Source organism: Equus caballus, chromosome 23 (assembly GCF_041296265.1).
Source record: "Equus caballus isolate H_3958 breed thoroughbred chromosome 23, TB-T2T, whole genome shotgun sequence".
NCBI lineage: Eukaryota > Metazoa > Chordata > Mammalia > Perissodactyla > Equidae > Equus > Equus caballus.
Genome location: NC_091706.1, coordinates 18,261,330 through 18,276,680, shown reverse-complemented (window position 1 = coordinate 18,276,680; position 15,351 = coordinate 18,261,330). Strand labels below are relative to the sequence as shown.

General features: G+C 32.2%; 1 protein-coding gene across 11 annotated transcripts in view; it reads left to right on the top strand.

Moving 5' to 3' along the window:
* GKAP1 (G kinase anchoring protein 1) overlaps window positions 1-10,029 on the top strand; it is a 96,482-nt gene extending 86,453 nt beyond the window's left edge. For 8 of the 11 annotated variants that reach the window (XM_023627672.2, XM_023627670.2, XM_070248504.1 and 5 more), the window contains 5 exons: window positions 158-259; window positions 3,707-3,770; window positions 6,784-6,854; window positions 7,375-7,452; window positions 9,704-10,029. In XM_023627672.2, coding sequence (XP_023483440.1) covers window positions 158-259; window positions 3,707-3,770; window positions 6,784-6,854; window positions 7,375-7,452; window positions 9,704-9,751 — 363 coding nt within the window. In that variant the 3' untranslated portion in view covers window positions 9,752-10,029. The remainder of the gene's footprint in view (window positions 1-157; window positions 260-3,706; window positions 3,771-6,783; window positions 6,855-7,374; window positions 7,453-9,703) is intronic. The other 3 variants (XM_070248506.1, XM_070248502.1, XM_070248507.1) reach the window with 1 other exon arrangement.
* The last annotated feature ends 5,322 nt before the right edge of the window (window positions 10,030-15,351 follow it).

Sequence of the window (15,351 nt, the reverse complement as noted above, 5' to 3'; positions counted from 1 at the left end):
ATAATTGAGTAGAAGTGGAAATATAGTCAACAGTTTAAGGTTGCTTTAGAAAACGAATTAAAATCGGGATTTTTCTTCTTAAACTTTTCACAAAGGATATTGTAAGCCAGAATTGGCAGAACTATATTAGTTCTAAAATAGTGTTTTTCCTCTTCAGGAAGTAGTTCTAAAAGATGGAAGAATTGAAAGACTAAAGTTGGAACTTGAAAGGAAAGATGCCGAAATCCAGAAACTAAAAAATGTGATCATTCAATGGGAGGTTTGTATTTATTTACTGTAAACTAAAATAATTCTATAAATCTGCACATTTTCTGTTTTTCTTATGTGTAAGTGCTTAATATTTGATTCATAGAAATATTGTTTCTGCTATTTAGGTTTTTAAACTCTTTCATTAATTATATCTAATCTAAATGATAGTATATTTTTTATCATGGTAAAACATATATAACATTAAATTTGCCATTTCAAGTTTTTAAGTGTAAAATTCAGTGGCATTAAGTCCTTTCACAGTGTTGTCTAGCCATCACTACTATTTCCAGAACTTTTTCCTCATCCCAAACAAAAACTCTGTACCCATTAAACTTCCTATTTCCCCTTCCTCTGCAGCCCCTGCTAACCTCTAATCTCTATGAATTTGCCTGTTTGAGGTACTTCATTTAAGTAGAACGATATATTTGTCCTTCTGTGTCTGACGTATTTCACTTAGCATAATGTTTACAGGGTTCATCCATGTTTTAGCATGTATCAAAATTTCATTCCATTTTATGGCTGAATAATATTCCATTGTATGTTTATACCACATATTGTTTTCTGTTGATGGACACTTGTGTTGTTTTCACCTTTTGGCTATTGTGAGTAATGCTGCTATAAACATTGGGGTACAAGTATCTGAGTCCCTGCTTTCAGTTCCTTTGGTACATACCTTATAAGAGGGGAATTGCTGGATCATATGGTAATTCTATGTTTAACTTTTTGAGTGACCACCAAACTGTTTTCCACAGCAGCTGCACCATTTTACATTTCTACCAGCAATGCATGAGGATTCCAATTTCTCCACATCCTTGCCAGCACTTGTTACTTATACAATTTGTTTTAACCACAAACCTGCCTCTTTCTTCCTTCCTTCAGCTTTTAAAAAAGTCTCTTATTCATCTCAAGTATCATTCTTTTTTGACTAATTTTTGTTTACTCAACAATTATTTATTGAGTGCTTGTAATATGCCAGGTAGTTTTCTTGGCCCTGTGTATGTAATAGTGAAAAAATAAATCAAGTTCCATCCCTGATGGTTCTTACATTTCCCTTCCTATTCTACTCGTGCCTTTAAGAATCATCCCTGCTAAAACCTTTTTGGACTGCACCCACCCATCTCCCATAGCTTTTTCTTTGTCATTTATGTTATCCATTGCTTTTGTTGAGCACTTAGCATGTGCTAGGCACAGGGAATACAAAGATGAGTTAGCGAGAAGCTCATAGTTTAATGGGGAAGATAGACATGTAAATAATTGCAGTACAATGTATAATTTATAGTTTAGATTTGACAGAGTCCTCCAGAAGCACAGAAACAGGAATAAATCAGTTGCTGCTGTTGAAAATTGGTAAGGATTTCACAAAAAACATAGTTTTTCTAAATAGAATAGCATATACAAAGGCATGGGAATGGTAAAAAGTACTTTCTTGCTGACATTTCGAGACATAGGAAGTTGTAGAAGGTGAGATTGGAGATGTTAGTTGGGGTCAGAATTTGAAGACATTTGGATTTTAGCAAAGAAAGGGCAGTAAAGGTTTTTAGAAGGGAAGGGGAGTGGAGTGAAGATAGCCTGGTAACACAATTAACAGGTATTGAGTGTAAGAGGAAGAGCACATTTTGAACTGGTTTGGTGAATGGGAACTAATAGATCCCATTTTGGACATGTTGAGTTTAAATGGCTGTGGATGCATGCATTGATGTTCAGGATGCAGTTGGACACATGGAGTCACAACTATGTGTATTTAACTTAAGTGCTCTCTTTTTCATGAAATTAAAAGTACTAATAAGGGCACTGTATATTTCATTTGTACTCTTTATTATAAATTACATTGTACTAGGATTTTATACATTTAAGTTTTTGTAGATATATTTACTATTCAAGGTTGTATATACAAAGCTATATATGCTGTTTTTATGGGCAATATAAAGAGTTTTCACGGGTAATTTTGCTCGTTTGTAATTTTTGCTTTATGGGCTGACTTTAGCCCCTAAAGGCTAGCATAAGAGGTGCCTCCATGTACATTGATATGGACCTTGGACAAAAGGCTTGAGCTAGGGATAGAGTTTGGTGAGATAGTGACATTGATTGAAGCCCTGAGATTGAGAATTTCATAGTGGATATGGTTTCAGATTCACAGTAGATATATTCATAGTAAATATGGTTGTAGTTCACTGTATATGTTTTTCCCATCATATTTTTATGTTTCCATCTGACTTATCTCCCTCATTCATGTCTAAGCTTCTCAAAACTCCTACTCCCTCATGTTTACTATGGTGCTTACTACTTCCGTTTAGTGTATTGTCTGCACTACTACTCAGTAACGTCATTGATTCATCCTCAGGGATAGTATATTTAGTAAAAGCCATCTTCATTGGACTTCACAAGAAAGATTTTTGAATCTGGCAATTTCTGTACATATCTGTGTACATATTGAGAGGAGAAATGACAAGTTTTTTATACTGATCTGTTTTCTCCCTCTGATCTCTTATTTTTCTGTAATTAGTAAATGTATTATTTTCTCTAATGTATTAATGTATTAAATATTTATAAATAATTCAGAGTGCTTTATGTGTTGAATACGGGTAGCATAAGAGGAAAATTCCCCAGAATATGGACGTTAATGTGGGAACACAATTCCTGTTGTTTATAAATGTAGAATTGTGTCATTTATGTAGTTTGAGAAGAAGCTAAGAGACATAGAAAAAGAAATCGAAAAAGAATTGAAGAATATTTCAATAAATTACTAATTCATGTCAGCCAAAAATTAATTTAGCAATATTTGGTTAATGAAGTAACAAGAGATTAGTAAAGCCTTAACTGAGAAAATACAGAACTGTGCTGTACAGTAACCACTACATGTGGTATAAAATTAATATACCACATGGATTTTAAATAAATAAAATTAAGATTTTTAATTTTTATAAATAAAAATAAGATAAAATTAAACATTTTATTAAATAAAACTAAATAAAATGTACAATTCATTTTCTCAATCACACTAGCCACATTTCCAGTAGTTAGTACCCACATATGGGACAGTGGCAGATATAGAACAAATACAGAAAGTTCTGCTACAGTACTCGATAATCCTGGTATAGAGCTCTGAATCAATTTTCTTTTTGTTTTCATCTCATTATTTTGAATTGTATAAGGGTTTTATTTAAGGAAGAAAAGAGAAAGACTCTTCAGGAAAACTTAATATTATCCTGAATTTTTTCCACTTTTATCCCTCTCTTCTTTATTTTTCAATCACCGATAATATTAATTTCTACTATTGTACCAGGGATTTAATTTAAGCAGTAGACAGTTCCAAATACATTTTCCTCCATCTAATTTCTTACAGAAGTAATTTATGTCTTTGAGCAAGCTTAGAATTCGTAGCTCCATAAATTGAGAGTAAGTCATTAATTATATCATTTACCTTTTAAAAATTAAATCTTTTTTCCTTGATTATTAGGCAAAGTATAAAGAAGTAAAGGCAAGAAATGCACAGTTATTGAAAATGCTTCAGGAAGGTGAAAGTAAGTGATTTGTGTGTTTTTAGAATTAAAAGTTAATCTTTAAAAAATTTGAAGATAATTTTTCAAGATATATGATTTATCAACTCAACAAAATAAAAAAGTTTCCCAAAGTGATACAAACTGGACTGTTCTTGATAATTTTATTATTACATGTCACTCTTACAGCACCTTAGTATTACACAAGTTTGCAATTATTCAGGTAAGAGAAACTCTTGAAATTTCACTTCTTATAAATTATTGGACTACATTTAGAGGGAAAGCAAGAATAACATTCGCTTACGATTCTGCTTTTTAATTATTAGAGGAGAAGGGCTATCATCATTTTAGGTTTTCCTTTTCCCCTCCCCCACTCTTCATGCTTCTGCTGCCACTCTAAACTTTCGGCAATAGGTCACTAGCAGGAAGACAAAGAAATCAATAAAAAATGATTAGAAATAATAAGATTAGTAAAGATGATGTTATATGAAAACCCCCCAAATCAGTTGTAATCCTGAATATGTATACCTAGTGACTCTTACCTTGAAAGTTCTGTGAAAATGTTTCATTCAGTGCACAAAAGGAATGTGTATTAATTTTGCAAAAGAAGATTATAAACCATAAAAGAGACATAGAGAAAGACATGAATAAATGAGAAAATCTTCTAAATAGACAAAATTAAGTGTAATAAACAATTTTCATTGTTAGTAAATGTTAATGAAATACCAAATGTAGCTCATGTGAGTACTGTATAGCACTTAATAAATTAAGAAACTCACCTTGAAGAATAAGTAAACAGGATACAAAAAATTGTTTCAGATATGAAGATATGGGAGTGGAATTGTCCAACCAAAATTTAAACTATATTATTAAATAAGTTATCAAAACAATATGAGTAAAAACCAGAAATCATGTCCAGTTTAAAAGAATGTATGGTTTTGAAGTAGATTCAAACTTTATGACTTTATTCTTTTTAATAATATAACTATAACTTAACTATTATACAGCTTAACTGATGAAATAGAAGTTAAAGAGTAATGGGGAAATACGTTATTTGGACAATTAGATATCAACATCCTGAGATTAATTTAGATCTCTACATGTTACTGAGCTCCATGTGGATAATTTAATGAATAAAATTATGAAAATAAAATAATTGTTTACAAGATATATTTCTAATTGAAGAAATTAAGGGTATCGTTGGCTATTGGATGTATGATTTTTAAATATGTAAAAAGTAAAAATAAAGTAATATTCCTTACTTAACGAAACATTTGTGAAAAGTGAGAAAGTTAACTAATAAAAGCTTACTCTCAAAAATAGATTAAAAATGGCTACCAGTAAATAACATCAGTGTCCATACTCCATACTATAAATAATCCAAGTAGAAGAATTTTACATAGGACCACTGAAAAGTTGAAAAGTGGTCCTATATAGGACATGAGAAATACAGTACCTTAGAGTACACATCCTCTAGCATTTTAAATATAAATGTAAATACAGTCAGTTCTGTTATAATGCAACATGTAATGTTGCATGTAATGTGTTCCTAAAAATATAATGTGTTCCACATATAATGTGTTCCTAAAAATCACCAATCTCTGCAAAATCACACAGTTAAAACCATAAGGTTTATGGGGAAAATGGAGTTGGGGAGTATACAACACTCAAAAACTTAGTCAGTGGCACATTAAAAAAAGATGGAAACAATAAAAACAGCCACACAGTTTTATACATGTGTAAATGGTTAAACACATAAATGCTATAATAAATATAGCACTTTACCTTGAAGACAACCTAAAATTTCTTGTAGAAGTAGGCTTCACAAGGGTTACAGCTTGTGTGTTACTGTTAAGTGACGGAAGAATGGAAAGTTGGTGTGGTTCTTAACACACAGTGAACTGAGATAGCTTGTAGATATTTGAGGTGTGTGTGCATGGGTGCAGTTTTGTGTTCATGAAATTGTGCTTAAGCAAATGCAAAATTTGTGTTATGTTTAAGTTCTCTAATGTATCAGTTTCGTTGAAACAAATACATATTTTCAAAACAAGCTATAGAAGAACTGACTACAATTGAAATATAATTCTTAAAAATCACTAGTTCTCAGTGAGTGTATTTAATTCTTGGGATGGAGGGTAGAAGGTATAATTTGTAGAAGTTCCCAAGTTGATTCTTGAGACGCTATGATTTGTTTCTTTTCACCTTATTGGATATCATATTAAACTATGAAAAATAAATTTGAATTACAGTGTTATATTGGTAGAGCTGTGGTGATCAGTACTCATATATTTGAACAATTCCTCCTTTACTAATTTTATTACATTTGTACCTCTTCAATATCTCCTAGCTTGTTTCCAAAGTTGAGGATTTAGATTTTCATGAGTTAGCTGTTACTATAGGTTAAGGAAGTTGTCAGCCGTGTAGAGATTTGTAAAGTTTAGGAAACATAGGGGCCAAATATAGATCTCTTGCTTCCCCGAAGAGAGAAAAACCTCCAGACAAATGAATAGTTCTAAGAGACCACAGATGTTATATTATCAGTTATGATCTTATGAGCTACATTTATTTGAATGCTTTATTGGTATGTAAAGTTGGACAAAAATAACTTTTGTGGGCATTATGGTATGTTTGCCCTGACAATTTAACAAAACAAAACAAACAAAAACACTCTACATTTTTTAAAAATCTTGCTTTAAGATTAGTCAGGGTATTTAAAGTTTTTTCCCTGTGTGAAACTTTTAATTTTCTTGTGTCCTTGTCCTAGTGTAGATGGAAAAAACTAATCTTCATTATATTTGTACAATTAATATTTTAACACCACAGATAATGTAAAATTTCAAAAGAAAACTTCTGTAGTGATAATAATGATTAGAATTTACCAGTTAAAAATAAGAGCCATGGGGTCAAGAAATACATTCATTAAGTATGAGGACAATTAATCTTTGTCTGACTGGTCTGCTGTCTTGGTTCACTAAAATACTGTTAAAATATTTGAGTGATTGAAAAGATTATAGTGCTGTTTTCCCCTTTTTGTCAGTGAAAGATAAAGCGGAAATACTTCTACAAGTTGATGAATCGCAAAGTATCAAGAATGAGCTAACTATACAGGTAAGGAAAACCGTATGGGACTGGTTTTCTTAAGCTGTTCTTTAGTCCTGAATTATGAAATTTGACTAAACAAAAATACAGCCCATCAACACACTGCAAGAAAGTGATATAAATTATGCTTCATTATTATTGTGTAATAGAAAATTAATGAAGATTCTATTTACCATGCTAAGGGAGGTAGGTATGTCATGAAGAATAGGGGAAGACGGGGTTGTGTTTTAGTTGATGTAGACTATGAACACAGAGATAGAAAGGGCAGCTAGAACTTACCCTGTTCATGGAATTGATTTCTCCCCTCCGCACACTTATTATGTGGTCTTCTCTAAGAACAGTGAGCTTGTCCTATCTATCTTTAATTTATAGCTGAGTAAAATGACTAATTGAAATCGGGGAGGGGTTCTTCTCTGATGCTCATTCATCTAGTAGTCAGAAATCATCATTGTGAATAAGTCTCAAGAATGAAGAGTATGTGCCTGAAAAGAAAAAAGGAAGTCTTTTTTTATTAAATATTTTGTTATAGGTGACTTCACTTCATGCTGCATTAGAACAAGAAAGATCTAGAGTGAAAGTATTACAAGCAGAATTAGCCAGATATCAGGTATGATTTTATAATTTTGAAGGTGTTTTCATTACGAGTAATACATTTGGGATAGATACTATGTGAGCATAAATGCATTATTTTATTCTTAGGCCAAAATTTATTCACCAAACATTAATAATTTTGTTATTATTGGTCATATAATTTACATTTTAGAAAATGTTCAGGTTATTCTAGATATTGGTATATACAGCAGTAACTTAAGTAATTCAGAAAAATCCTTGGTGTACTATGTAGATGACATGACATACATGCCATTGAATCATATTGAGGGAAGGCACACAGTGACATTTACCCCATTATATAATAAGTTTAGTCACTCAGGTACAGCAGTTATCTTCTAGGTATCTTCATTGTAAAGATATCTTTTCCCCTTTGTAATTAATAAATAATATGTGGAGTGATACTTTGAGATTATGTGATTATCCTTTTCTTTTTACCCAATGGTTTCAGCGTCCATTGATGATATTTGTCAGTTATTATTTTGGTGGTTGCAATATAGTGATTTTTCTGATTCTGTCATTTCTTCTGCGTGTACAAGCTAGAATTCAGCATTTTTTTCTGGGTGAAGCAGTAAAAAGATATCAGTGCTTTGTTTCAGTATATGATATGTATATGTGTGTATATGAACACACACACATATATATATTTTTGTATATACATATGTATGTGTGTCTAAGTCATGATATAAAATGCATTAATTAATGTGGGATCAGAGTTAAAAAAGTTTGAAAGCCATTGGTGGCCTAGAGAATATAAAAGTTGTTTAGCTCCTACTTTGACATCTCATCAGTCCAGGAAGGAGAATTCCATTTGCCTGGAAGGCTTTGAAAAGGATCCTTGAATTTTTTTTTTTAATCTTGTTGAGAAGCAAGGTAAGAGTTTTAACCTGTATAACATTGGTACCTATGTATAGTGGTTATCTAACTTAGAAAATTTTTTGGTAAATTTATTTTAATTTTCTTGCTATCAGGAAATAAATCTTGTTTTTAATACATGTGATTACATATCTCAGGCCCCATGTAACATCTTAATACTTTTTTTCTCTGAACGAATCTTTGTGAAACTTTTGTCTGTTCAGGAGTGAATAATGGCATTCTTAGACTTGACTTTTTTTTTAAAAGAAAGTTGATATAGAAATGTTTTTGACCACCAAGAGGGAAATTACAGGCATAAAAAGGATGAAAGAAACAAAGAGAAGCTGCTAACATAATTTAATGAGTCTGGGTTCCATGTGTCCCTGATAGAACCACCACTTTAAGAAATGCACTTCCCCAGACAAGTAGTTCCCAGGCTTGACTGATCATCAGAATTACTTGGGAACTTTTTGAATTGCAGATTGTTTGGCCCACTCCTGGTAATTGTAAATAAATAGGTCTTGTTCAAAGCCTGGACATCAGAATTTAAAAAATATTACTACTTAGGTGATTCTAATGATGAACTAAGTTTGGGTACCATTGCTATAGTTTATAAAGATGAAGAAAAAACTATAAAATTATTGTAAGATAAATACATCAAACCATTATTTATAAGTTTAAATGAGGGATAGAGTAGTTATGGATGATTTTAATTTTCTTCTTTGTACTTGTACTTTCCATATTCCTATAATGAATATTTGCTTTTTAAATCAGAATAAGGAAAAAAATGTTATGTTAAAAATAACTAATGTAAAATATTTCTTGTCTTTTAAACTGCCTTTCTCTTTCCTTGGCTCAAGTCAAATACCATACATGGAGTTTCATTTGGAGCAAATTAAATACAGATGTGTATATGTCACTGAGCAATATAAAAAGTATAACCTACTTTTCAACCCGGTGATGAACAAAATCAGCTTTCTAATGCTGTCTAATATGAACAAGACTAGATAGAACTTGAATTAGAAATTGAATTACCCAAAAGAGTAATGAATTACCAAATTTTCTCATCATACAGAGCAAATTGTTTATTTTAGTATTGATCAAAAATTTTATTTTTAAATAAGTCTGGGACAGTCCAAATGAGCTCTAAAAAATAAGATATTGGGTAATCTTATTAAGTCAAGACTAATTCAAGTAGAAGTAACTGTTTTCTACAACCTATTTTAATCATTTGTAAAAATAATTTAGTGGTACTCGCATCCAAATTTGCAACAAACTCAGAAAAGAAATTTCTTCCATCTTCTACCCATAATGCCTTTGGTCTCATATAGTCTTAAAATGAAAATGCCCCCAAATGGTATTTCCTAAATAATTTGCCCTATTTTTCTTTACAGGGTGGCAGAAAAGGGAAAAGAAACTCTGAATCCGACCAGTATAGGTGATTCCATTAGCCTTTGGGTCAACACAAAAGTTAAAACTTTCAGGGTTTTGCAAAAATGTATATATTTAATGCTGTGCAACTGCTAAACTATGCAGTTTTTGTTGAAGAAACCTAAAACAATTAGCTCACTAACAGTCTATAGTTTTATGTCCTTTTGGCTTAAAGTGGAAAGAAGAAAACTAGAACTCCAACAGAACTCAATGATTATTGTTTACTATCTATATTTCTTATCACTTTAGTTTTTCATCAGTCAATAAAACTAATTTACTCTTCCATTAATATGTTTGAGTTTTGAAGTTTCAGAAACAATGTGAAAGTATTATTTTTGCTTATAGCACGGTCAGTTTAATTGGATCATCTAAGTTCAGTGAATATTTACTCAGCACTTTCTGCATGCTAAACCCTATGGGACGTACAAGATGAGTGAAAAATAGTAGCTCAAGTAGCTTCTGCTCAGGGGAAATAGAAGGTGGGGGTGGGTAAAGACAACAGCAAAAAATTACCATACAGATTAGACTGTGATATCACATTGTTTAGAAATTGAGAAAATTTGCATGAGATAGTTTTTGGAGGGTAGATACCTTTTCTATAAATTTATTGAGAGGCATTCCAGGCATAAAGAACAAAATCTGGGCTGAGGTATTTGTTTAAAGAACACTCTGGCTTGACAGAAACGTGACACATTGAGCACAGAGAATGTTGATGTGGGGGAGAAATGAATGAGAGACTTTTCACTGCTATAATCAATTACTAGAATAATTAGTAGTTTATAGGGTTAATTTTTTTTTAGTGTACTCAGTGAAATACAAATATGATTCATCAAATTACAGAGGGTTTTTGGTTTTATAACAAAGATGAGCACATAAATACTGGTCTTGGCCTCCAAAACCAGCATTATATGAAAGATTCTACTTCATGACACTCTTTGAAAAAAAATACTTAATGTCATCATTGCTTGTGTGTCTGGCTTCTTCCATGAAGTTACATAATCCTTGCAAAGAATTGTGACTTATTATTCCCTATATTCCCAGCACTTTGTCCTCTATGTGGCATAGAGTAGATTCTGAAGAATTATTTGTTTGATTAATTAATAAAGTGATAATACTTTTTACCTAGTTTTTCTCTAATTTTACCCTTGATTAAGAATAGATACCATCGGAACCTAATTAATTCATTAAATATATATGGTAATATTCCACGATACCATATTTTTCAACCCCATGATGAACAAAATCAAATTTCAAATGCTGTTTCAATTACAGTTGAATTACCCAAGTAGTTAATGAACTGATTTACCAAAGCATGCTATATTATTATCTGCTTTTGACTGTCTACCTGCACATTATCCATTTGGTACATTATCTAGTATCTAGCACAGTGCCTGGCACATGGTAGACACTCAAAAGATAGGCCATTTTCTACTAGTGTATTGGTTTAAAATCACCTGGGCTCATAGAAAACCTTATTAATCATCTTCTCTTGTGTTGGGTATTCTCTAGATTACTGTATTCATAGCTCTGAATTCTTTTTCTTAGATTGATGTATCCCCTTCTATTGATTAATCTGTTACTTCTAGGCCAATATATCAGTTTCAACTGGGAAAGCTTTATCATGTAAGAGATAGAAAAGACAATTCAGTCGTCAATTGGAGATTTCTTCCATTCCATTAAGTTGATTTCTCAGGCATTCTCTTTTAATAAATATCATTACTTAGATTATTTTCCATTTCCTGGATGCTCAGTGAAATTATTGACAGCTTATTATGTGCCAGATGTTGTGCTAAGTACTAAAGATGCAAATATGTCCACAACTAATTGGAAGAAAACAGGATGTAAAGAAATCACAAAATATTCCAATAAATAATAATACTGATACATTTAAATTACTATTGGAGTACAGAATAAAATGAGTTTTATTATTTTACAGGGCTATGTTACACAATTTAATTATTTCAAACTCCATTAATAAAGTTTTACTTAAAAAGTAATTATGGAAATATAGCCAGTCAATTAAATTCAGCAGATATTTTTGACATTTTTTATAGTGTGTTAGTAAAGCTGGAAGAACTAGAGCTATGTTCAAGGCCCAGTTCTTTTATTTACTATTTGTATAACCTTGGCTGATAATGATAAGTATTCAATAAGTGACGGAACAGAGTGAAATTGGGTATCAAATGAGAACAGCTAGTGAAAGTATTGGGTAAAAACTGTGTGAGGTGGGGGGCTGGCCCAGTGGTGCAGCGGTTAAGTTTGCATGTTCTGCTTTGGTGGCCCATGGTTCGCCAGTTCGGATCCTAGGATTCCAGGTGCGGACGTGACACTGCTTGGCAAGCCACACTGTGGTAGGCGTCCAACATATAAAGTAGCAGAAGATGGGCACGGATGTTAACTCAGGGCCAGTCTTCCTCAGCAAAAAGAGGAAGATTGGTGGCAGATGTTAGCTCAGGGCTAATCTTCCTCAAAAAAAAAAAAATTAAAAAACAAACTGTGTGAGGTGGAATCTCTACCTTCAAATTATTTTCAGTCTAATAGGAATAAAAGCATAGCACATAAGTAACTAAAATTCAAGCTAGAATACAGTGGATTCTGTAACAATTTTATGCAAGTAAGAAGAGAATGTATTTTTTCAGGAAAGTCAGATGTCATCTATAGAAAAAATAACATTTTTAAATTGGTTCCTAAAGGATAGGCAGCTTTTCCACAAAGTTTTAAAGGGCAGAGGTCATTCAAGGAAAAAGGAAAATAAAAAAGAGGGAAGAAGGAAAAGCAGTGGATATGTTCAGGGAACAGGGTGCCTTCATTTTGCCTGGAGCATAGGACAGTAATGAGACAGCTAGAAAGGTAGTTTGGGGATAGCTATCATCCGTCTTAAATTTCAGATTAAGAAGTCTGCATAATTTGGTAGGCATGGGGAAACCATTAAAAGTTTGTGGATAAAGGAGTGATGTAATTAAACTTGCTCTTTAAGGAGGTTGAAATGACAGTGATGTAATAGGAAATTATCAAAGAAATTAATTTGGAAGAGAATGTCAAGGAAGCTTGTATACTAGTAGAAATAGGAGGTAAAGAGGATCTGAACTAGGGAGGTGGCTGTGGTATTCAGAAAATGGAATGAAAAAATGTTCTCGGGATGGAATCTAACAAATTTGTGTAGAGTGAGGAAAAGAACAAGGGCATCAGAGATTAAAAACAAGATCTCAAGCCTAAATGAGAGGGAGAGCGACAGTGCCGTTAGAAGGGTAGAGTGATGGAGGAATTAATGTGGAGGAGGTGGACAGAATTGACTTTTGCCTTGTTAAATTGGATTTGCCTACAGAGCATGTAAAAGTAGAGAGTCCGTCAAGTTAGAAATAAAAATCTCGTCCTTTGAAGAAAGGCTAGAGTTACAGATTTGGGATACATCTACAATTAAGTTGTACAAACAGTTGACATACCCAAAGGAGAAAGGGTTTGAAGAGAAGTATTATTGAGGATAGACTGTGGGAATGGTAGGAGACAGAGTGGTCAGAAAGGTAGGAGGTGTGGTTATGAATGTTTTAGAATGGTCTCAGGTTATGAGCTCAAGGAAAAACTATTGGATTTAGCAGCTAAAGGACGCATTGACGACCTTCAAAGTAGCTTTTTAAATGGCACAGAGCAAGGCGTTGAAGAAAAAGTTAAATTCTTTAACACTTTTGGCAGTTAAAGAAAGAGGTCCCAAGGTCCCTTGAAGGGGCTACAGGATTGAGTGAGGGTTGGTTGGTTTTTATTTAGGATCTAGGAGACCTTTACAGTGTTCGTAAGCAGAAAGGAGCCAGTTAAGAAAACAAAAATATGGCGGGGTGGGGGTAATGAGGGAATTGACTTTAGAGCTCACCAATTAGGTATTTTCTTGCCATTATATAATTTGGTTGCCTTATCAACCCTCTCTAATACGCAGTTTAATTCTAAATTAAGCTGCTCTCTGTTTAATGGAATTATAACAATTTCCATGTAATAATTTCAGAATGTCTATGCAGAACTTAAGGGTTTAAAAAAAGAAATATAAAATGATTTCATGACTGAAACATTAGTAGACTTCCACGATTTAGCTATTTTACACTATGGAAAGGAAAACTTCCTGAACAACAGCCAAAATGGTGGGTGAAAGAGTCTAAGATTCTCCAAAGTCTGTAAATCACTAAGGAATTGTCCTGGGGTAAATTTTTAATTGAATTAAAAATGTTATTCACTTAAAGTTTATGCCCACTGCTAATGTGGTTGTTAGGAAGAGATATACCCATATCCACTATGTACTAGTTAGCAGCCTTGTACTTTGGTTTCTGCCTTTTGGAAAAGCACTATGGTACTATGTTTCAAGAGCCAGAAAAATGTTTATACCCACTAATTTATCCTAAGAAGATAATTTGAAAGAAGAATAAACTTAAAAGATCTATACAAGTATAACAGTAAGTATAATACAGAACTATGGAATAACCCAAGTGTTCAACTTTAATGTCTAACTCAAATATCCAACTTGAATGACTAATTAATATAACACATCAGCAGGGATTATGATTATGCAGCCTTTAAAAATTATAATTAGGACAACTATGTAAAACATGGAATGTGTTGAACAAAGTTTAAATATAAAAACAAAATACAAACCTGTAAAGTGATTTATAGCTATATGAAAATATATGTGCATATGGACAGACTGGAAAGTAGTAATTCCAAAGTAAAACTGTTTGTGTTGGGATGGGGAGATTATGGGAAAATATGAGTTAATTGGTTCCCCTCCCCCAAGTTTTATCTTATGTACTGTTTTTTGTAATAAAAGAAGGGAAAAATACTACTATTTTGATTTGTGTTAAGTAATTTGTTGTTATGGGAGTAGGTTGTATTACTCATTTTATTGACATGTTCAATTGAATTGTGGTAATTGTTATGGGACACCTCCTGGACATGGAAGTTTCTTTTTTCTTTTTAAATCAAGAACCCTCACTATAGTAGAACTAAACCAGGGAAGGTAGCATTGTGAATCAAAATGACTGTGTGGCTTCAAGAACACTTGTAAAGTTTCAGTCAACCAGCTTGACATTTCCCTTTTTTTACTTCCCATTTTAAAAATTTTAGAACTTTAGAAGTTTTACTACCCTTAACTATGTCATATTGTTCTGGTGACATATATTCGAAATTAACTTTTTTGAGATTCATATTACAAACTAAGATGTGAATTATTTTATAAATTTTATCATTAAATACAATATGCTCCCTGTTGTGAATTTGTTAAGGAAGAGAGAATTTTCTTCTCAGTACCTCAGTATATATAATGGCTACTGATTGTACCATCTTAAACAAATTAGTTTTTTAAAACACAACTTTATTGAGATGTCATTGACATATAACAGCACATAATATATGGGGATTAGTAGTGAACATGCTTTGTCATTTCAATCCTTTGAAATTTAAGATTTGCTTTATACACCAGTATGTGATCTACCTAGTAAATGTTATTTATAGACTTTAAAAGAATATGTATTCTGGAGTTGTTAGGTACAGTATTATACTTATATCCAATTAGATCAAGTTTCTTCAAATCTAATGTATCCTTAATGATTCTCTGTCGTCTATTCTCTCAGTT